The following is a 23973-nucleotide window of genomic DNA, read 5'->3' on the forward strand; positions in this document are numbered from 1 at the left end:
TAATAGTGCTTGCTGATGTCAGCACTGAAAACTAGGTACGTAATAGCCCCTTTTAAGTAATAGTGATCGTTGATACATTTGCCCAAATCTCTTTCAAGTTAATAAATATTACCTTTGGGATTAGTGAGTTTGTTAAGACTGGTTAAAGCAGTGCAAAGGGTTTATGTGCATGGGTAGAAACAAAGACAGACAGGCAAAGGAGGATCAGGGATGTTGTAAATAGTGTGCTATAAATTATGTTAAAATAAGTTAATCTATAGTCCTCTGAAGGTCCCATACCAGAACAGGGATTTGGGAAGGGACCGAAGATCAAGTTACTAGAGGAGGGCCAAGTGAGTTTCCCCGTTCCCCATTTCTCTAATTATTTTAGGTGTACTTCTCAGGGCTTTCTCTAATTCAGGAGTTGTACTGAGATTGGAGTGAGCAGAATTGTGTATCTCATTCTAGCTGCAGCTGTGAAATAGTTCAGCATGGGGTATATTAATAGCTTTTGCAGGGACTCCTGGCTGGCTTAGTCAGTAAAACACATGACTCTTCATCTTGGGGCTATAAGTTCAAGCCTCATCTTGGGTGTAGAGATTACTTAAAATCTTTAAAAATATATATATATCCTTGTTGATTAAAAAAAAATAGTTTTTTGGGGCATCTGGGTGGCTCAGTGGGTTAAGCCTCTGCCTTCAGCTCAGGTCATGATCTCAGGGTCCTGGGATCGAGCCCCACGTGGGCTTTCTGCTCAGTGGGGAGCCTGCTTCCTCCCACACTCTGCCTGCCTCTCTGCCTACTTGTGATCTCTGTCAAATAAACAAATATAATCTTTAAAAAAATATTTTTTTAGGGTTTCTGATATATATCTTGATGATACTCACCATTTCTTATTTTTCCCCCTGAATTAAAAAAAAAAAAAGATTTTATTTATCCATTTGAGTGAGAGAGAGCACAAGCCAGGGGGAGATGCAGAGGGAGAAGCAGACTCTCCACTGAGCAGGAAGCCTGATGCAGGGCTCGATCCCAGGACCCTGGGATCATGATCTGAGCTGGAAGCAGACACCCAACCGACTGAGCTATCTAGGCACTCCCTGCCCCCACCTGAATTTATTTATTTATTTTAAGTAAGCTCTATGTCCAACATGGCCTTGAACTCATGACCCTGAGATCAAGAGTATCATGCTCTACCGACTAAACCAGCCAGGCATCCACCCCCCTCTCTGGATTTAGTATTTAATTGAGCTGATACTTTCAGGGAAAAAACTGCAGAGACTCCCATGGCTCTCTCCTAGATCCTAACCAGGATGGAAAACAAAAATTCATACTATAGTTTGATCTATTTAATCCCAGGATCATTAACTTGCTCTAGAGCCTGAGGTGAAACATATCTCACTTTTGATTTACAGACTGGTAAGAACATCCTACAGTCTATCCCAATAATCTTGCTCTCTAACAGAAGAATTTGGAAATTTGGACTGTGCTTTTCCTCCTCTATATTATTTAGAGATGTTGGGTACCTAACCGTTTGCTTGGAATAGCAGTGACTGTAAACTGGCCTGGAATTTCAGAAGTCCCCTTTAGAGTTCTTTTGAGTAAAAGTCACCTGTGTCATTTGCCAGCACTTTATTGAATAGAGGCTGCATGTTTTGTTCAAAACCCCTTGTTTTCCTTCTGTAATCTTTGATATATATCATCTAGTCCTGTTGATCTATCAACATTTGTTTTCTAAGTTTGGCTTGGATAATGCTGAGTATTGACTGTAATTTAACCAATTACCAACATCCAGATCAAAAATAACATTGAAGTGGTAACCACTGTAAAATATTCTGTGCTATAGACTTGAAGCAAAAAAATTTATGCAATATGTCAAATATCTTTTTGTGCACAATTATCAAGAAATTAACTGATTTTCTTCTTGACTTCTTCTATTTGTATGTTTCTTATTATTTAGTTTTCTTTTAAGAAAGCATCAAGGGTATAATAAAGAGATTAATATTTATTGAGTACCTAATGCTATACTATTCCTTGCAGAGAATAGTTTCTTGGCATAGAGTAGTAACTCATAGGTGATCTTATTTATTCTTAGAACAGTCTTATGTGAACTATATACTATTTTCCTCATCTGTAAAATGGAAGAATAATAGTACTTATTTTACAGGGTTGTTATGAAGATTGAATGACAGTATATGCAAAGCAATTTTGGCAAACAGTAAGCACTATTTTTATTTTTTATTAAGTACTATTTTAAATGTTCTTCTTCGTGTTATTTTCTAGTGTTACTTACAAGGAAACTGACATATAGAGATTTTTAAGATACTTTTCTGAGTATTACACGGTCAGTTAGGTGGTTGGAACAAATTTCCAAATTTCATACTCTTCTAAACCTGTTAACAAAACAAGGGGGATATTAGACTGAGGTGGTTCTATTGCTAAGGTGACTTACTTAAGCATACCAAAATCTAAACCTATAAATGCCTCAAGGTTATGAAATCAAAATGCTAAGGACAACCAATCACAAACACCCAACTAGCTTTAAGTTATAGCCAATCAGACAATTTCCTTTCTTCGCTTTCCCATTTTTGTACATGTTTTTCCCCTGGTTCCTGTTGGCAGAGTACTCCTAGACACTTCTGGTTTGGCATTGTCTAAACTTAAATTGATAAATGCTCAAATCAACTTTTAAATTTTTAAAATATGTCTCAGTTTATATTTTAATACTCCTTATGGCCTTGGTGTTCTTGTGAAAGAGCTCTAGAAAGTGTTATTTTGTCTGATTTTCATGTATACCTAACCTACTTTGCAGGCTTCCTGCTTTTTACTTAGACTCTCTTTTAATTTTATGAAAGATTACTTCTTAAATATGTTTTTTACACTGGTTTTACACCTTTTACACTTGACAGGTATGAGGGGATATTTTTCCTGGAGTCCAATACATCCTTTTAAATAATGTCAAAATTCTAATTGGCTAATTATTATTAAAATCATTCATTTTCTAGTCTTTTCTCTAAGTAATAAATTTAGTTTCTCCCCTCCGCTTCTTGATTCTGGAAGTTCTCAATTAATACTTGATTTGATTTGTGATATAAAGATGAGATATAAGGTACAACATTTCTTTCTGACGCCAGTGGGTTTAAATAGCTAGCTAATTCATTGTAGAGTCTGATTCTCAGTTCTGTTCCTTCTGTGGGTCATGCATATGGTAAATGTAATTTCTTGCAACATACTCATTTTAAGTAACCTGTATGGATGGCCACAAATTTTTTTCTTGCATTTCTCCCCAAAGTAGAGCCAACGGCAGATAAACTTTTGTGATTTCTAAGAAAAGAAGATTGTTGGCAGATTGCTCAAATTGAAATGGATGTAAGAGATGCATTGGATATTCAAATTGATGATGATTGAATATGCCCAAATATTCGGATAGTTTTCTTGGGGGGAGGGGTCTCTCTACTATCATTGAAAAAGTTTTGAGTATTCTGAGTGGGTAGAGAAGGGTTAACAGTGGCCTGAATTGTTGGGTTCAGGTTCTAAAAATGACCTCCTAAAATCGAAGATTGATTAGCTTATTATTCCCAGTGTTAAACCTACAGAATTCCATTTAAAACCAAAACTTTAATTCCGAAAGTAAACTTTAAGGCTGCTTAATGATCGAAGAGTTTTCCATGAGCCATACTGACATGATGAGAAGAAACCTGAGATATTTTGGAGATCTTGGCACAACTTCAAAGAGTGATAGAACAGAATGCAGAGAACTTTTCCAAGTTTTGGAAGGCAGCACTTTGGCTGAGACCCACATATACTGAAACGAGAGGCTTCCTTGAAAACATTTAAAAAGTCTTTTCCTATTTTGGAATTCTAAATTATGGCAAATTCGTATATGTTTAAAACTCGGTTCTCCACCGGTTTCCCTCCCCAAATGACCCTCCACCGTTTCTCTCCCTGTCAACACTCGTAAACAATTCCTGAGGCATTTGCAATAAGCGTTTCAATAAGATGGCTTATAGTCCTTCTAAATGCCGTTTCAATATATTCTGAAACGGATCCCTTTCACCCCTATTTGCCTTTGTTTTGCAGAGCGAGAAAGGTGAAGCAATTTAGAGATCTGGGGACAGACCGCTAAATGACCTGTGGTTAAGCTGGTGTCGCTTCGCAAGATCTTGGTACCCAAAGCAGCGGAACCGAGATTTAGCATCCTTCCTCTGATCACACATTTCTTAAAGCGAGCGTTCTGCACGTTGGAACACCGTCTCTTCTCTACCCAACACCTCCTCCCAGTCCGCCTCCTGGTTCCTTTCCACCCTCTACCTCTTTCCCCGTCTGCACCCCCCCCCAGTCTGCGCATGCGTCCTAAGAAGCCCCTACACTCGCGGCACAAGCTGAGAGTATTGTCGGGGGCTATTCTCTCTCCCAGGAACATGGCGGCGAGTCAGGGAGGTGGTGTTAACAGTGGGGGCGGCGGTTGTGGTGGAGGTGGAAGTAGCGGTGGCGGTAGCGCAGCCGGAGGGGGAGGTGGCGGAGCCGGAGGGGGAGGCGGCGGCGGGACCCTGGTGGTGCCCATCCCGGTACCGACTCTTTTCGGTCAGCCGTTCCCCAACGGGCCGCAGTGGAACCCGGGGAGCCTGCAGCCTCAACACACCGTGAGGAGCCTGGACCGGGCCCTGGAGGAGGCGGGCAACTCCGGCATCCTGAGCCTCAGTGGTAGGAAACTCCGAGACTTCCCGGGCAGCGGCTACGATCTGACGGACACCACCCAAGCAGGTGACAGGACGGGGTGCGGGGGAGGGGAAGCTGGGCTCCGAAGGAGGAGGTGGGGGGTGTGGGTGGCTGCGTGGCTGCGTTGTTGGACTCTGCTGGTCTGGGCGGGTTCGCGGGGGCGGCGAGACTGACAGAGTCGGAGCAGCCTGTTCTCGTGAATGTGAGGGAGAGAGAAGGGAATGGTGGTGGTCGTGGAGGGGGAGGGGGTTGGTGACTGAAGGATGTATGGAAATCCGGTGCGTTGTGAGGGGTGAGAGAGCATTATTGTTAAGGCGAGTTTCCCCAGTAAGGAGTAGGGAGGGAGGTATTGACACCTTCCTTAATGCACTTCTTTCAACTCTCTCGGGTGTTCTTTCTCATCTTTCTCGGGGCGGGGGGGGGGGGGAGACAATACATAAAATCACAAGCTACACATATTCTTTAAAGGCATATGTGTCTGGAAGAATGGCATATTCCTTTTCTTCGTACAGCAGAAGCATTGCCACGGGTTTTACGTGATATTTTGTGTGTGTATTTTAATCATTTTAGTATATTCTTGCCTTCTGGTCACGTATGCCTTTCATTTTCCTGGTGTTGAGAAGGTAGTGGTGGTTAAATTAGTATTTGTTGCAATGGCAAATGAAATCATCAATCACTAACATGTCTGGTTACTAGGGGAAAGGATCCTTGTTTTGAGTTATGTTAGAGTCTTAATTTTTATAGCAGAAATAGCCAAAAAATTTGAGGGCATTTCTGAGAAACAAAATTAACTCTATTCTTTAGGGAGTTGTGGGCTAATGGCCTATCGTTTTGGTTGAGAAATTGGCTATTGTAGCGTTCTTCATATACTCTCTGGTACTCTTTGTTGTGGATGGCAATTTTTGTTATGAACATACTCTTTCCTCTCTGCCTTATAAACCAATGCTGATTATTTTAAATACGTTTTGGTTTGATGAAAGGGTTTCTTGCTTTTTATAATCTTCGCATTTGTTATCTTTTATATTTGCTTTGCTCAAAGAAATCATGGACAAAATTATTTTGATAGGTGTAGTAATTTTGAAACAGTACAGTAAGTAAATTCACCTATAATGATTAGTAATAAAAGGCCTCTTATTTTCAGAATAACACTATTTCAGTGTATTCAGTTTCTGGATATGAAATTTAGCTATGTGTTTGGAGGAGGTTGGGGAGAGGAGCAAAGCCTAAAATGAAGCTTTCTACCCAGTTACTCTTTTAGGAATTACTAAGAACTATGAATGCGTAATTGATCACTGATTTTGTATTTTGGAAAGCATGTTTGAGTCTTTACTCCTTCACTCTGAACAGATTTCCTAAACAATATGTTCACATATTTATGAATATATTGGCAAAATATTATATGACTTGGTATGTTCTTAAAAGGCTTCAGGAAAAATGGTTTCAGACTGCATCATTAAGGAGATATATTGTTTTGCTTATCATGCTTTATAACCTGTAAAGGATGTGTCTGTAGGACTAAGTTTGAGTGTCCTGGCTTGGCATTCAGGGCTTTCACTGTCCAGCTCCAATTTATTATTGCAACCTTGTTGCCCCAAACACTCCTACACAGAACCCTCTGTTCTAACGAGGTCAACTCCCTGTCCCTCAAATATATTTAATGAATTTCTGTCTCATCTTTGTAGAAGGTCACCCACAGGCTTGGGATTTTTGTCTTTACTCCATCTATTTAATTTTGTTCAAGCCCCCAGCTTTTCCAGGAAGCTGACTCTAACTGCCTTAGTCCACAGCAGTCTCCTGTTTTTGAGTTCTTACGGTGCTTACCATCTTTGCCACTTACTTGCTAAGGCTGGCTTTATTTTCTTTTTTATGTTTGTGTCATGCTGTCCCTGAGAAGCTGGAGCGCTCCTTAAGGGCAGGGAGTAAGTCATATACTTGTTCAGTCTTCTCGTTATTTATTGCTTAGATTGTACTTGAAAATATTTTTCATAAACTTGAATATCATCTTCTGTGGTTATAACCTTTGGCTTTTAAGCCTTCAGTTGGTTTTCTGAGGCAAGCTTTAACACAAAGCAGAGCCATATTTGTTCTTGGTAAGGATTCATTCGTCATAAACTTTATCGGTGTCTACGGTAACATTGGATTTTTGAGACGATTCCACCTCATTTTATTTATTTTTTTCAGTTGAATGTGTGTTCCTTGTGGGAACACTTCAAAATTTAAATGAGAAATTTGTGAGTGATTCATTTGCCATTCATTTTTGACAAAATTCAGTCATGAACTATTTAGGGGCAATATTTTTGTATGTGAAGAGACTAGTAGTATTCATTATGTATAAATGAAGGTGGGTACACTGGAACTGAAGAAAAATAGAGCATGTTTGAGATCATATATACATGTACACACGCATACATACACATCTGTATACATACAGTATCCTCTGATGAAAACAGTTTTCTTTGTTGGTATTGTTATACATAAAAATGACTCTCAGTGGGATAATGTTTCAGAACCAAACTGATTAGTTAGGCAAGCATATAATGGTTTATTGGGTTGGGAGGAGACTGGTGGAAGGGAAAATAGGAAGGTATTCTGTTAATCTAGGTGTGAGGTGGTAAGAATCTGGGGTAAAACTAAATTGGATAAGAAGGGAAAATTGATAAATTTGAAAGGAAGCAGGAGGGTTTTTTGCATTATTTTGCCGTTCCTCACATATACATAAGACAAAATAGACTTGTGGTTCTTCACCTGGGCTGCAGGTTAAAATCCCAAGGGAGTGTTTTTTAAAAACCTATGCCTGGGCCCTACCTCAGACCAATTAAATCACAATCTCAGGGGCCAAGAGAATCTTTTTTTTTAAAAAGTCTTCCCAGGTGATTCTAGTGTGCAGGCAGTGCTGAGAAACTCTAAAATAACTCATTTTTTAGGTACTCAAGTAGTACTGTTTAGGTGAATGCAAATATTGATAAACATTTAGTGACTAAAGTCACATGTCAAGAGGGTCAAAGCCAAAACTAGGAACTATGTATTCAGGATCTAATTCAGTATTCTTTTTAATAGGCTAGATGAAGCAGAGACTCTTTTTTTTTTTTTTTTTTTTTCCATTATATCATGTCTATAGTGAACAGAAAATTGCCAGGAAGCTATAGTTTCTTCAGTTACCATTCATAACCCTGGTTTACATTGAATACTATTGGATAACTTGGCATTAAGAAAATAGTGCCTCCAAAACATGTAGCAGCAAAATCTTGTTTATTAATAGGCTTGCCCTGAGGGAAGATGGATAATTGGTAGCTGTTGGTGAAGTTTAGTTTGTCTTTGGTGTCTTTTTACCTTTTTTTGCATTTCTGGTGTGTGATCTTCACCTGCCTGTGCCCTCCTGCTCTCCTCATTTCTTTGCCCCTCTTCGGTTCACTCCCCTTCTCTTGCTGGGATGTAGCTTGAAGTTTATTATGGCAGCCTTTTAAGGAATTAATATTAAAAAGGGAGAGTTTGCTAATTTATTTGAATCTTCAGTTGGTGGTTTGTGCTCATGACCTTTTTGGATCTGTCTTCTAGGTCCTTGATTAAAGTCCTCGTCTATATTAAGACATAACAACAGATGAGAAAGTTTGTAATCCATTTCAGGAAAGTAACTGACTCTTGTAATGTCTTGTCTTAGATGGTCTATAGGTAAACTTGGCAGGGCAAAGGGAAATTGCCTAGAACATTTTAATCTGTCTAGATACCGTGATAATTTGTTGACCTTAAGAAGAGAGCTTGAAAATGATTCTGATAGCTACTCAAACAAATCCTGAAAGTTTCATATTTGACTTTGTCACCAATGCTACAAGTAAGTCTCAGCCTACTTGCAGCTTCTCCTTCTGCTTCTTCATACCTCTTTATAAACAATAGGTCTGCGAAACAGATTTAGGAATTCTTACATGCATCAGATGGTGCTGTGTCCTGGGTTAATCACATGTTTTCCTGTAAACCTGGAGTCAACTCTAGTATTTCCTACATGTGCTGGTTCACCCCTTCAACTGTGGGGCATGGTGCATTGTATCAGGTTGTAAAATGGAGCCAGATAAACTTAGCAGCATCTGATTATGTCGTGAGGTGAAGGCCCTCTTAGAGCATTCAGTGAAATGAACTTGTGATTTTGTGGACTGATTCAATATCTACTTTGCTTTGTGTAATAAATGTCTCCCTAAAAAATTGAATGTGAAGCACATTTTTGACAGTTGACTCATATTTTAATTGCTCTAGATTGAATTTGAGTTGCTGGCCCTTGCAGTGATTTATTTTATTTAGTGATGAATTCTTCTACAGCATAAATAGTTGTCCCTTAATTTCTTTCTTTTATAAGTTCATATTTTAAAATAAAATGTTATCTTAAATTGGAGGGTATGTTCATCATTAAAAGATTACCATTTATATAGCTCCTTATAAATTTCTAAGTACTTTCATGTATATTATGCTACTGTATCCTAATAAAACCCTGTGAGTTTGGCACAGTACATAGTAATTACTCATTGTTGTGAGAGGTTAAATGATTTGTCCAAAGTTAAATGGATAGCGTATGGCAGAGTGTGGGTCAGTGCCTGGGTTTTCTGACTCAAGCCCTCACTATTCCAGTGTTATTTCCATTGTAACACATTCTTTCTATATAATAAAACTATTATTAAACTGCACACTATGCTAATTTAATTTCATACGTTAATGTAGTTAGTATACTTTTTGCTTTGTGTGCACTGTTTTTTATGGTGTGTATGGCAGTTGCATAGCTTGTCTTTGTGCCTCTTTCTGATGGTTTTAGAATAGATTTATTAAGCAAGCGTTTATTGAACTCCAACTTTGGAAACATGATTATAGCCAATAGAAAAGAAAGAGACATGGTTATTGTCCTTGAACAGTTTATAAAATAATTGAATGTGTACAGGAATATGTGTAACAATTAGAAAAGAATTATAAGGGTAACTGGCAGGCTCATCTGGAAAGAACATGCGATTTTTTTTTTTTTAAAGCTTTTATTTATTTGACAGAGATCACAAGTAGGCAGAGAGGCAGGTAGAGAGAGAGAGGAGGAAGCAGGTTCCCTTCTGAGCAGAGAGCCTGATGCAGGGCTCGTTCCCAGGACCCTGGGATCATGACCTGAGCCGAAGGCAGAGGCTTTAACCCACTGAGCCACCCAGGTGCCCCGGAACATGTGATTTAAAAAAAAAAAAAAAGATTTATTTATTTATTTTTGAAAGATTTTATTAATTTATTTGACAGAGAGAGAGAGAGAGAGAGAGACCATAGGAGAGGGAACACAAGCATGGGGAGTGGGAGAGGGAGAAGCAGGCTTCCCGCTGAGCAGGGAGCCCGATGTGGGGCTCAATCCCAGGACTCCGGGATCATGACCTGAACCGAAGGCAGATGTTTAATGACTGAGCCACCCAGGATCCCCTATTTATTTATTTTAGAGAGAGAGAGTGAGAGGGAGAAAGCGAGAGCATGATTGAGTGAGTGGTGGGAGGGGGCAGAGGGAGAGGGAGAGAGAGAATCTCAAGCAGACTCCTCCCAGAGCATGGAGCCTGATGGAAGGCTAGATCCCACCATCCTGAGATCATGACCTGAGCCAAATCAAGAGTCGGATGCTTAATGGACTGAGCCACCCAGGTACCCCAAGAGTATGTGACTCTTGATCTCAAGGTCATGAGTTTGAGCCCCACATTGGGTGTAAATAAATACACTTTAAAAAATTAATAAAACAATTCATAAAAAAGAAAAGAATTATGTAACACTATTCAAAATTGTTTAAGTGATGTGAAACTATGGCATAAGGCTTAATTTTATTGGGGGTTAAGTTTGAGAAAGTCCTTTAAAGTTAGGTATTTGCTGAATCTTGAGGTAAACGATCAGTATGATTAGGCAGGAGGGACAGTTGCAGAATTTCAGGAGAGAAATTGTGTGAATAAGAGTTAGGAATGATATTGTGTGTTAAGGACAGATGTTAACTGGTTTACTCTGTATTTTCACAAAAATCCTGAGAGGCTGAGAGGAGGGAACAGGTGCAGAGCTCAGAGTTCAAATGTAAGAAGAGTAGAGAGGACCTTCATTTGAAGGCAAGGGAAGCAAGAACAGGGTGGGGAGCTGTTAGCCATGGAAGGGAGAAGTAACCTGACTTTTACTAAGTTAAAAGTGAAGGTAGATGTTTGGGGACATTAATGTCTTAATTTTTTTTCCTTTTTTTTTTTTTTAATAAACATATAATGTATTTTTTTAAAAAGATTTTATTTATTTATTTGACAGAGAGAGAGATCACAAATAGGCAGAGAGGCAGGCAGAGAGAGAGGGGGAAGCAGGCTCCCCACCAAGCAGAGAGCCCGATGCGGGGCTTGATCTCAGGACCCTGAGATCATGACCTGAGCCGAAGGCAGAGGCTTAACCCACTGAGCCACCCAGGAGCCCCCATATAATGTATTTTTATCCCCAGGGGTACAGGTCTGTGAATCGCCAGGTTTACACATTTCACAGCACTCATCATAGCACATACCCTCCCCAATGTCCATATCCCCACCACCCTCTCCCGTCCCCACTCTCCCCAGCAACCCTCAGTCTGTTTTTTGAGATTGAGTCTTTTATGGTTTGTCTCCCTCCCGATCCCATCTTCTTTCATTTTTTTCTTTTCCTACCCCGCAAACCCCCCACATTGCATCTCCACTTCCTCATATCATATGGGAGATCATATGATAGTTGTCTTTCTCCGATTGACTTATTTCGCTAAGCATAATACCCTCTAGTTCCATCCACGTCGTCGCAAATGGCAAGATTTCATTTCTTTTGATGGCTGCATAGTAATCCATTGTATATATATACCACATCTTCTTTATCCATTCATCTGTGGATGGACATCTAGGTTCTTTCCATAGTTTGGCTATTGTGGACATTGCTGCTATAAACATTCGGGTGCACGTGCCCCTTCGGAGCACCACGTTTGTATCTTTAGGATCTATACCCAGTAGTGCAATTGCTGGGTCATAGGGTAGCTCTATTTTCAGTTTTTTGAGGAACCTCCACACTGTTTTCCAGAGTGGTTGCACCAGCTTGCATTCCCACCAACAGTGTAGGAGGGTTCCCCTCTCTCCGCATCCTCATCAGCATCTGTCATTACTTGTAATGTCTTAAATTTTAATCTTAAAGAAATGAAGCAGTGTTGTCAGGGAAAAGGTTGAAGAGAGTAGAAAAGGTACTCAATAGGGCATAATGCTTTAAGGAATCAATTTGGGGAATAAGCCACAGTTCAGAATTAGGACTGTGTGGTAAGCAGTTAAATTAGTACCTTTTGGAAAACATGAGCATATCATCTTTTATGAAAATAATTATATATATGAAATGACAGGTAAAAGAACAGAAGTGGCTGATTAGGATATTTTAGAATTGGGTTTATAGGGACACTTTGCTTGAAGTTTAAAATTTGATATCTTGATTTAGATTATTTGTAATACAAACTCTGAAGCACTTATTTGTCATCAAAAGCATGAAGTTGGACAAGATCCAGAACGTTGTTGACAAAATAAGAGATAATGCTAGGAACCCTTTCCACAAATAAAAATATTTTTCATGAATATAAATAATTGAAGACTTAAACAGCTTATTGATTCCTTGGAAGTGGGTATTTGTTTAAAATTTCCAAGGCACTCTGTGGAACTTTGCAAAAGGGCATGCCATTCTCTTGACCCACCCCAGCAGCCCACTCTAAGGCATGCTTAAACTCTGTGATGCCCACCCTCATTCTACAGAGCTTTGCATAATGACCTAGAGGGAAAATCTTGGTTTTCTCTTTTTTTTTTTTTGTTGCACTTTGGGTGTATCGGTGTACCTCTTCTTTTTTTTTTTTTTTAAAGTGATTCTTTTTTTTTCTTTTTTAAGATTTTATTTATTTATTTGACAACAGAGATCACAAGTAGGCAGAGAAGCAGGCAGAGAGAGAGGAGGAAGCAGGCTCCCTGCTGAGCAGAGAGCCCAATGCCGGGCTCGATCCCAGGACCCTGAGATCATGACCTGAGCCAAAGGCAGAGGCTTTAACCCACTGAGCCACCGAGGTGCCGCTTGAGGGTACTTCTTGAAGCACTGTAATACTCTGAAAAGTTTGCAAAGTTTTGTCTGGGATGCCTGGGTGGCTCAGTTGGTTAACTGTCTGCCTTTGGTTCAGGTCATGATCTCAGGGGTCCTGGGATCAAGTCCTCCATCAGGCTCCTTGTTTAGTGGGGAGCTTGCTTCTCCCTCTGCCTGCCGTTCTCCTTGTTGGTGTGCACTCTCTCTTCTCTCTCCCTTTGACAAACAAATAAATCTTTTTAAAAAAAGTTTTCTCTACTTCCCTTTTATAGAAGGGAACACCTTCCACTCCAGGGAACCCGTTTCAGTGTAATAAGAGGAAACTGGACAGGTCAGGTTTTTGTTTTGTTTTGTTTTGTTTTTTTGAAGATTTTATTTATTCATTTGACAGAGATCACAAGTAGGCAGAGAGGCAGGCAGAGAGAGAAGGGGAAGAAGGCTCCCCCTCAAGCAGAGAGCCCGATGCGGGGCTCGATCCCAGGACCCCAAGACCATGACCTGAGCCGAAGGCAGAGGCTTTTTCTTTTTTTTTTTTAAAAGATTTTATTTATTTATTTGAGAGAGAGCATGAGCGAGGAGAAGGTCAGAGAGAGAAGCAGACTCCCCGTGGAGCCGGGAGTCCGATGCAGGACTCGATCCCGGGACTCCAGGATCATGACCTGAGCCGAAGGCAGTTGTCCAACCAACTGAGCCACCCAGGCGTCCCCCGAAGGCAGAGGCTTTAACCAACTGAGCCACCCGGGCGCCCCTCGACAGGTCAGTTTTATAACAATAATTTAAATTTATGTTTAGTCTCACTTAAAACTATTGCACTCAAGTCTACTAAAGGTCAAGTTTTAAATTTTAATCTTTATATTTCTCCTGTTTCGAATAAATTATAAATTGATAGCATTTTACTTACAGAATATCAGTCAATGTACTGTAATGGATGATTAAACAATGGCTGTTTTCTAATGTATTTTTTGATATGAAAAATTTTATTTTTTTATTTTTATTTTTTTAAAGATTTTATTTATTTATTTGACAGACAGAAATCACAAGTAGGCAGAGAGGCAGGCAGAGAGAGAGAGGGAGAAGCAGGCTTCCCGCCGAGCAGAGAGCCCGATGCGGGGCTCGATCCCAGGACCCTGGGATCATGACCTGAGCCGAAGGCAGAGGCTTTAACCCACTGAGCCACCCAGGCGCCCCGGTATGAAAAATTTTAAAGAAAAGTTATTTTTTTCCAAGTAGGGAAGTAAGTCTTTTTTTATTTGTGGATCTTGCTAATTCGCTGTACTCTTTTATGATTTTTTTTTTTAAAGATTTTTTTTCATTTATTTGACAGAGAGAGACACAGTGAGAAAGGGAACACAAGCAGGGGGAGTGGGGGAGGGAGAAACAGGCTTCCCACCACGCAGGGAGCCCAATTTGGGGCTCGATCCCAGAACCCTGGGATCATGACCCTAGCCGAAGGCAGAGGCTTAACAACTGAGCCACCCAGGTGCCCCTCTTTTATGATTTGTGACAGAGATTTTTGTCACTTTACTTTTAAATTAATTACTTCAATCCTTTTCCGTAGAATTTTATGTATAATATTAGGGATTCAAGGTGACCAAAGACAGAAAATAACTGCAGCATAAACTTTTATTTGAACTCTACAGAGACTAACCCATTCTAGAACATTTGTGAATTTGGATTTCATCCAAAATCACTTCGTTAAATGATTATGCCCCAAAGAGACTCTAGAATGGGCAGCCTACAATTCTTCCTCTCTTAAAAAAGTAATTACAGGGGCGCCTGGGTGGCTCAGTGGGTTAAAGCCTCTGCCTTCGGCTCGGGTCATGATCCCAGTGTCCTGAGATCGAGCCCCACATCGGGCTCTCTGCTCAGCAGGGAGCCTGCTTCTTCCTCTTTCTCTGCCTGCCTTTCTGTCCTACTTGTGATCTCTGTCCGTAAAATAAATAAAATCTTAAAAAAAAAGTAATTACGATATGTAAATCCCTAATACTCTGAGGTAATTGGTTGGGGATGTCTGTCAGTGGGAAATCAAGTACTTTTAAAAAGATATATATAGGGGCACCTGGGTGGCTCAGTGGTTAAGCCTCTGTCTTCAGCTCAGGTCATGATCTCAGGGTCCTGGGATCGAGTCCCACATCGGGCTCTCTGCTCTGCAGGGAGCCTGCTTCCTCCTCTCTCTCTCTCTGTTTGCCTCTGTGCCCACTTGTGATCTCTCTCTGTCAAATAAATAAAATCTTAAAAAAAAAAAAAAAGATATACATAGGGGCACCTGGGTGGCTCAGTGGGTTAAAGCCTTTGCCTTCGGCCCAGGTCATGATCCCAGGGTCCTGGGATCGAGCCCCGCATCTGGCTCTCTGCTCTGCAGGGAGCCTGCTTCCTCCTCTCTCTCTCTGCCTACCTGCGATCTCTATCTGTCAAATAAATAAATAAAATCTTAAAAAAAAAAATACTCATTTATCTGTACCCACTTATCTGTTATATAGGCTAGGTCAGTTGTTCTCAATGAGGGAAGATTTGCCCCAGGGGTATTTGGTAATGTTTGGAGATGTTTTGATTGTGACATCTAGTGGGTAAGAGGGGCCTGGGATGCTGCAAAGCATCCCATAGTGCAGAGCAAGGACTGCCACACACAACAAAGACTTATCTGTTCCAAAATGTCAGGAGTGCTAAGACTGAGAATCACTGGGCTAGAGTAAGATAAATGTCATAAGTGAAAACAAAGTACATTGCAGATTCAAAGAGGGAGAGATGACTTCTGACTGCCTTGGTAGTGTTGGGTCCAAGTCAAAGGAATGAGACTGATACAAAGCGAAGGTCAAGCAAAACTTTATTTCGCGCCAAGCATCAAACCAACTGGTCGGGGTCGCCTCTTACAGAGAGGGCGACCCCTCCCTGCCTTGCCGACTAACTTTTATAGAGCAAAGGCCATGTGGTTGAGCCTGGCCACACATAGGTGGCCAATGAGATTGTAACACACAGAGAAAGCTGCACAGTCATGCTAGGTCACACACGGGTGGCCAACTGAATTACAATTCACCCCATAGTAGCTATTTGAACTAGCTTATACCTTGGTCAGGATTGGTGCCCAAAAGGCGGGGCCCACACTCCTTGGTACCTAGGGAGACAGTATGCGCGCCCCACTGATTGGATGTCTCCACCTGGCCTGACTCATCCCTGCATGCCGGCTCTCTTACCTCCATCTGACCTGACCCGCCCTTTTATTTGGGCTCTGTTATCAGGGACAGGTAGACCATATTCTACTGGTTTCCCGGACTTGCTTTTAAGTAAGTTCTTCTGGCGCGGGGGCGGGGCAGGGTCAGTTTAAGTTTTACTGCATGAACAACAAAATCACTGTTTAACGGGATGGAATTGCTCTGGCTAAATAGGCCCTTACACTAGGACAGCAGAGAGGGCTTTGTAAAGGAGAGTGGAGGTAAGGGAAAGGATCGGATTAAGGGAAAGGATCGGATTTTATAGTTACTCATGAAGGGAGGAAACCATATGCATATTGACATCGGAGAGTCTCTTCAAATCAGAATATATTAAAAAAATCAGCCTTTATTTTGATCCTAGGCCCCCTGGTCACTCAGATCAGAAACTTAGGAAAGATTCTCCACTCTTCCCTTCCCTTTCCTTTTAGAACTAGTTAGAAACTAAGGCCTGTTGGTCATAACTCTTTGAATAGCTTTCGGATCTCTTTCCCTCCTGTCTGTTCTCACTGCTATTGTTATTGTTCAGGTCCTCCTCTTCTTACCTTTAACTGGACTTATCAGCAGTTTTCCTGAATAATTATGCTGCCTCATATTTGGTTCAAGTTGGGTTAGCTCTTTACAGGGTAGCCAGAGCATTCTTTGTAATATGCAGATCCGATTGTCACTTGTAGCTACTAAAACACCTTGGAGCCAGTAAGCCAGCTCCATAACAATACATTGCTTATTCCTTGTTTTGAGTATGTAAAAATATGTAAAAAGAGCTGATGCAGGGGTGCCTGGGTGGCTCAGTGGGTTAAGTCTCTGCTTTCAGCTCAGGTCATGATCTCAGGGTCCTGGGATCGAGCCCAAGCCCCACATCGCCCTGCATCGGGCTCTCTGCTCAGCATGGAGCCTGCTTCCCCCTCTCTCGTTGCCTGCCTCTGCCTACTTATGATCTCTGTCTGTCAAATAAATAAATAAAATCTTAAAAAAAAAAAGCTGTTGCATACACTATGCTTTATATGACTGGTAATTTTTGTATTACTTAATATTAAATTGCTAAGATTCATCCAAAATGTGTGGAGCTGTAGTTCATTCTCTTTGATGGCTGCATTATCTCTCATTGTGTGACTATACTATACTTTATCCACTTTCTCACTGATGGCAGTTTGGGTTGTTTCCACAGTTGTGCTCTTGCAAACAGCGCTGCTGTAAGCATTATTATGTCTCCTGGTGTACATGTTCAAGAATTTCTCCTGTGCATATACTTGGTAGTGGAATTTCTAGGCTATTTTGTGTGACAGTGTTCAACTTGAGATAATGCCAAACTGGTTTAAAATGTACATTTCCTTCAATATGTATAAGAGATCTTAAGAATCCATATGTCCAACACATAGTGTTGTCAGATCTATGCATTTTGGACAAATGAGTATAAAATGGTATTTCAATGAAGTGTTTCTTAATTTACATTTTTCTCATCACTAGTGATATTGACATATCTTTGAATGTCTGTTGGCCATAGGTGTTTCCTGTACTGTGAAATAACTTTTCATATATTTTGTCCAATTTCTATTGGTGGCTTGTCCTTTCCTTACAGACGTCTATGGGTTTAAAACATATTCCTTACAGTACTCATTTGTCAGGTTTGTATACTGTGAATATTTTCTCCCAGATTTTAATTTGCCTTTTTGTTTTTTAAGAAGACTTTGAATGAACAAATGTTCAAAATTTTAATACAGTCAGATTTGCCAGTGCTTTATAGTCACTGCTTTTTGTGTCTTGTTTAAGAATGTGCAAAATACATTCACCTACATTTTTTTTTTAAGATTTTATTTATTTATTTGAGGGAAAGTGAGTTAGAGAAAGGGCATAGACTAGGGGTCAGGGGCAGTGGGAGAGGGAGACACAGACTCCCCACTGAGCCGGTACCCTGACTTGGGGCTCTATCCCCGGACTCCAGGATCATCACCTCAGCTGAAGAGAAACACTTAACTGATTGAGCCACCTAGGTGCCCCCATTCACCTGCATTTTTTGCTAAGAGTTTTAAAGGTCTGTTTTGAGTGTTTAAGTTCCTAATCAATATGGAATTAATTTTTATACAATAGTGTGAGATTCAGTTTCATATTTTAGACACAGATCATCTTTTTCGAGATCTATCCCTGCCTACTCTTTTTTAATATTTTGTTGAGATTATAATTCACTACCAAAAATTCACCCATTTAGAGTGTATAGTTTATTGGTTGTTAGTTCTGTATCCATCAGTACAATGTAATTTTGGAATTACACCAAAAAGGCCCATACTTATTGGCAGTCCTTCCCCATTCCTCCCACACTCCCAGCTTCCCCACCCCCACCTAGTTTGAACTTAGGTAATCGCTCATTTGTTTTCCCTCTCTATAGAATTTGCCTATTCTGGACATTTCATCTGGCCTTTTGTGACAGGTTTCTTTTATTTACCATAAGGTTTTCAAAGTTCATTTATAATGTAGCATGTATCAGTACTTCATTACTTTTTTTTTTTAATTAATTTTTTATTTTTTCAGCATAACAGTATTCATTATTTTTGCACCACACCCAGTGCTCCATGCAATCCGTGCCCTCTACAATACCCACCACCTGGTGCCCCCAACCTCCCACCCCCCACCCCTTCAAAATTCTCAGATCGTTTTTCAGAGTCCATAGTCTCTCATGGTTCACCTCCCCTTCCAATTTCCCTCAACTCCCTTCTCCTCTCCATCTCCCCTTGTCCTCCATGCTATTTGTTATGCTCCACAAATAAGTGAAACCATATGATAATTGACTCTCTCTGCTTGACTTATTTCACTCAGCATAATCTCTTCCAGTCCCGTCCATGTTGCTACAAAACTTGGGTATTCATCCATCCTTTCTTTTTTCTTTTTCTTTTTTTTTTTTTACAGCTTTATAAACATATATATATATATTTTTAAGATTTTATTTATTTATTTGACAGAGAGAGATCACAAGCAGGCAGAGAGGCAGGCAGAGAGACAGGAGGAAGCAGGCTCCCTGCTGAGCAGAGAGCCCGATGCGGGACTCGATCCCAGGACTCCGAGATCATGACCTGAGCCGAAGGCAGCGGCTTAACCCACTGAGCCACCCAGGTGCCCCTAAACATATATTTTTATCCCCAGGGGTACAGGTCTGCGAATTGCCAGGTTTACACACTGCACAGCACTCACCATAGCACATACCCTCCCCAATATCCATAACCCCACCCCCCTCTCCCAACCCCCTCCCCCCATCAACCCTCAGTTTGTTTTGTGAGATTAAGAGTCACTTATAGTTTGTCTCCCTCCCAATCCCATCTTGTTTCATTTACTCTTCTCCTACCCCCTCAACCCCCCATGTTGCATCTCCTCTCCCTCATATCAGGGAGATCATATGATAGTTGTCTTTCTCCGATTGACTTATTTCGCTAAGCATGATACCCTCTAGTTCCATCCACGTCGTCGCAAATGGCAAGATTTCATTTCTTTTGATGGCTGCATAGTATTCCATTGTGTATATATACCACATCTTCTTTATCCATTCGTCTGTAGATGGACATCTAGGTTCTTTCCATAGTTTGGCTATTGTAGACATTGCTGCTATAAACATTCAACTCATCTTCGACAAAGCAGGAAAGAATGTCCAATGGAAAAAAGACAGCTTCTTCAATAAATGGTGTTGTGAAAATTGGACAGCCACATGCAGAAAAATGAAATTGGATCATTTCCTTACACCACACACGAAAATAGACTCAAAATGGATGAAGGATCTCAATGTGAGAAAGGAATCCATCAAAATCCTCGAGGAGAACACAGGCAGCAACCTCTTCGACGTCAGCCGCAGCAACATCTTCCTAGGAACATCGCCAAAGGCAAGGGAAGCAAGGGCAAAAATGAACTTTTGGGATTTTATCAAGATCAAAAGCTTTTGCACAGCAAAGGAAACAGTTAACAAAACCAAAAGACAACTGACAGAATGGGAGAAGATATTTGCAAATGACATATCAGATAAAGGGCTAGTGTCCAAAATCTATAAAGAACTTAGCAAACTCAACACCCAAAGAACAAATAATCCAATCAAGAAATGGGCAGAGGACATGAACAGACATTTTTGCAAAGAAGACATCCAGATGGCCAACAGACACATGAAAAAGTGCTCCATATCACTCGGCATCAGGGAAATACAAATCAAAACCACCATGAGATATCACCTCACACCAGTCAGAATGGCTAAAATTAACAAGTCAGGAAATGACAGATGCTGGCGAGGATGCGGAGAAAGGGGAACCCTCCTACACTGTTGGTGGGAATGCAAGCTGGTGCAACCACTCTGGAAAACAGCATGGAGGTTCCTCAAAATGTTGAAAATAGAACTACCCTATGACCCTGCAATTGCACTGCTGGGTATTTACCCTAAAGATACAAACGTAGTGATCCGCAGGGGCACGTGCACCCGAATGTTCATTACTTTTTATATCTGAACAAGATTCCTTTGTACATTTTGTTTATCCATTCATCAGTTGATGGACAATTGGGTTGTTTCCTGTCTGGCTATGTATTATAAATAATACTGCTATGATCACTGATGTACAAGTTTTTGTGTAGGTGTATGTTTTCGTTTGTCTTGTGTATAACATGTAGGAATGGAATTGCTGAATCATATGGTAATTCTATGTTTAACAATTTGAGGAAATATTAACTTATTTCCAAAGTGGGTTGTATCATTTTACGTTCTCATTAGTGATGTATGAGAAGTCAATTTCTTCATATTCGAGACAACACTTGTTATTATCTATATTTTTTTTATAGTCATCTTAGTATGTGAAGTATAATCTCATTATGGTTTTGATGTCATTTCACTTATAACTAATGATGTTAAGCATCTTCCTAATTGAAATTCTATTCAACTCTTTGTCCATTTTCTAATTGGGTTGTCTTTTCATTACTGAGTTATAAGAGTTTTTATTTTTTAATTCTGTACATAAAACCTTATCAGATAGATGGTTTCCAAATATTTATTTTGTGTTCTGTGGGTTCTTTACTTTAAAAAACAATTTTGAAATTTTGATGAAGCCTATCTTACATATTTTTTTCTTATGTTATCTGTGGTTTTGGTGCCATATCTAAGAAACCGTTGCCTAACCCAAGGTTACGAAGATTCACCCTTATGTTTTGTTTTGAATTTTATAGTTTTAGCTTTTATATTTAGGTGTACTGTCCATTTTTAGTTTTTGGTGTATGATGTGAGATCAGGGTCCAACTTTATCCTTTTGCATGTGGATATTCAGCTGTCTCAGCGCCATTTCTTTCTTTCTTTCTTTTTTTTTTTTTAAAGATTTTTATTTATTTATTTGACAGAAAGACAGATCACAAATAGGCAGAGAGGCAGGCAGAGAGAGAGGGGGAAGCTGGCTCCCCACTGAGCAGAGAGCGGGTCGTGGAGCTTGATCCTGGGACCCTGAGGGCATGACCTGAGCCATCCAGGTGCCCCTCAACACCATTTATTGAAAATATTTCTTTCCTCATCCACTTATCTTACCACCCTTGTCAAAAATCAGTTGACCATAAATGTAAATATAAATGTTTATTTCTGGACTCTCAATTCTATTCCATTGATCTATATTTCTCTTCATATGTGTGTGTGTGTGTGTGTGTGTGTGTGTGTGTATGTGTGTGTTTATTTCTATTTTCTCCTAGTACCATACTCTTGACTTCTGTAGCTGGTCAGTAAGCTGTGTATAAAGTTTTATAGCCAGGAGGAGTGAATTTTCCAATATTGTTCTTTTTTTTTTTTTTTTAAAGATTTTTTTTTTTTTAAGATTTTATTTATTTATTTGACAGAGAGAGATCACAAGTAGATGGAGAGGCAGGCAGAGAGAGAGAGAGAGAGAGGGAAGCAGGCTCCCTGCTGAGCAGAGAGCCCGATGCAGGACTCGATCCCAGGACCCTGAGATCATGACCTGAGCTGAAGGCAGCGGCCTAACCCACTGAGCCACCCAGGTGCCGTTTTTAAAAGATTTTTATTTATTTTTTTGACAGAGAGAGATCACAAGTAGGCAGAGGTAGGCAGAGGCAGCAGGTCCCCTGCTGAGCAGAGAGCCGGATGTGGGGGCTCGATCCTAGGACCCTGGGATCATGACCTGAGCTAAAAGTAGAGGCTTAACCCACTGAGCCACCCAGGCACCCTCCAACATCTTTCTTTTTAAAGATTGCTTTGGCTATTCTGAGACCCTTGCATTCTTGTATGAATTTTAGGATCAGCCTGTCAGTTTCTTCAGCAAATGCAAGTTGGGATTTTGTTGAATTTGTAGATCAATTTGGGGGAGTTTTACCGTCTTAACAATATTAAGTTGTCTAACCTATGAATAATGAATGTCTTTTGATTTATTTATAGCTTTAATTTCTTTCAACATTTTGTAGTTTTGCTAAATTATTTTTTTGATACTATTGTAAGTAAAAAATTTTTAAAAATATACTTGACATTACCTGCCTCTCTGCCTACTCGTGATCTCTCTCTGTCAAATAAATAAATACAATCTTTAAAAATACATATACTTGACATAAAAAGTTATTTTTATTTAAATTCAATTAGCCAACATTAGTTTCTGATGTAGTACTCAGTGATTCATCAGTCGTGTTTAACAGCCAGTGCTCATCACGTCATGTGTTCTCCTTAATGCCCATCACCCAGTTACTCCGTCCCCCCACCAACTTCCCCTTCTGCAGCCCTCAGGTTGTTTTCCAGAGTCCAGAGTCTCTCATGGTTTGTCTCCCTCTCTGATTTCTTCTCATTCAGTTTTCCACCCTTTCCCTATGATCCTCTGCACTATTTCTTGTATTCCACATATGAGTGAAACAATAGGATAATTGTTTTTCTCTGATTAACTTATTTCGCTTAGCATAATACCCTCCAGTCTCATCCACATTGATGTAAGACGTACAATTTTAGTTTCAGTTGTAGAGTGTACTGATTTGAAATCATATACATTACAAAATGATTACCATGATGTCTAGTTATCTGTCACCATACAAAGTTATTGCAGTAATATTAACTGTATTCCCTATGCTATACTTTACAACCCTGTGACTTACTTATTTTATAACTGCAGGTTTGTACCTCTTAATTCCCTCTACCTATTTTGCCCATCCCTCCCCCAACCACCGATTTGTTCTCTGTATTTATGAGTCTGTTTCTCTTTGTTCATTTGTTTTTTAGATTCCAAATATAACTGAAATCACAAGGTATTTGTCTTCTTCTGTCTGATTTACTTAGCCTAATACCCTCTAGGTATTAGGTCCATCCATGTTGTCTCAAATGGCAAGATTTTTTTTTTTTTTAATGGCTGAGTATTATGGAAATTTTTTCTTAATTTCATTTTGGGGATGTTCATTGCCAGTGTATAGAAATATAATTGGTTTTTATATATTGATCTTTTATCTTGCAACCTTGCCGAACTAGTTTCTTCGTTCTAATAGTTTTTTAATGGTTTATTAGGATTTTCTCTATACAAGATCATGTCATCTGCAAATAGAGATGCTTTACTTCTTCCTTTTGCATCTGGATGCCTTTCATTTCTATTTCTTACTTAATTTTCCTGGCTAGAACTTCTAGTACAATGTTGAGTAGATGTGGTGAGAGTGGAGATTCTTGCTTGTTCCCGAATTTAGAAGGTCTACATCGACTCTTTCACTGTTAAATACGATGTTAGCTCTGGTTCTTTTCATAGATGTCCTTTATTAAGTTGAAGAAATCCCTTTTTAAGCCAGTTTTTTGAAAACTTTTTGTCAAAAGAGGGTGTTGGATTTTATCAGTTGCTTTTTCTGGGTCTTTTGAGATGAGCACATGGGTTTTGTCCTTTATTGCATTAATATGGTATACTTACATTGATTGTTTTTTGGATATTATAACCCCCTTGCATTCCTGGCCTATCTGCCTTTCAAGTTAGTCTTATACTGCTCCCCAACTCTACATTGCAGCCTACCAAACTACATGCTGTTTCTT

At 39.9% G+C, this 23973-nt stretch overlaps 1 protein-coding gene across 5 annotated transcripts in view; it reads left to right on the forward strand.

Moving 5' to 3' along the window:
* Positions 1 to 4363: 4363 nt before the first annotated feature.
* The window catches only part of LRCH2 (leucine rich repeats and calponin homology domain containing 2), a 106636-nt gene continuing 87026 nt past the window's right edge, over positions 4364 to 23973 (forward strand). For all 5 annotated transcript variants that reach the window (XR_007124863.1, XM_047716686.1, XM_047716687.1 and 2 more), the window contains exon 1: positions 4364 to 4740. Coding sequence is in view for 4 of the 5 variants with exons in the window: in XM_047716686.1 (XP_047572642.1) it covers positions 4398 to 4740 (343 nt within the window). In the remaining variant the exon portion in view is untranslated. The remainder of the gene's footprint in view (positions 4741 to 23973) is intronic.

Source organism: Lutra lutra, chromosome X (genome assembly GCF_902655055.1).
Source record: "Lutra lutra chromosome X, mLutLut1.2, whole genome shotgun sequence".
NCBI lineage: Eukaryota > Metazoa > Chordata > Mammalia > Carnivora > Mustelidae > Lutra > Lutra lutra.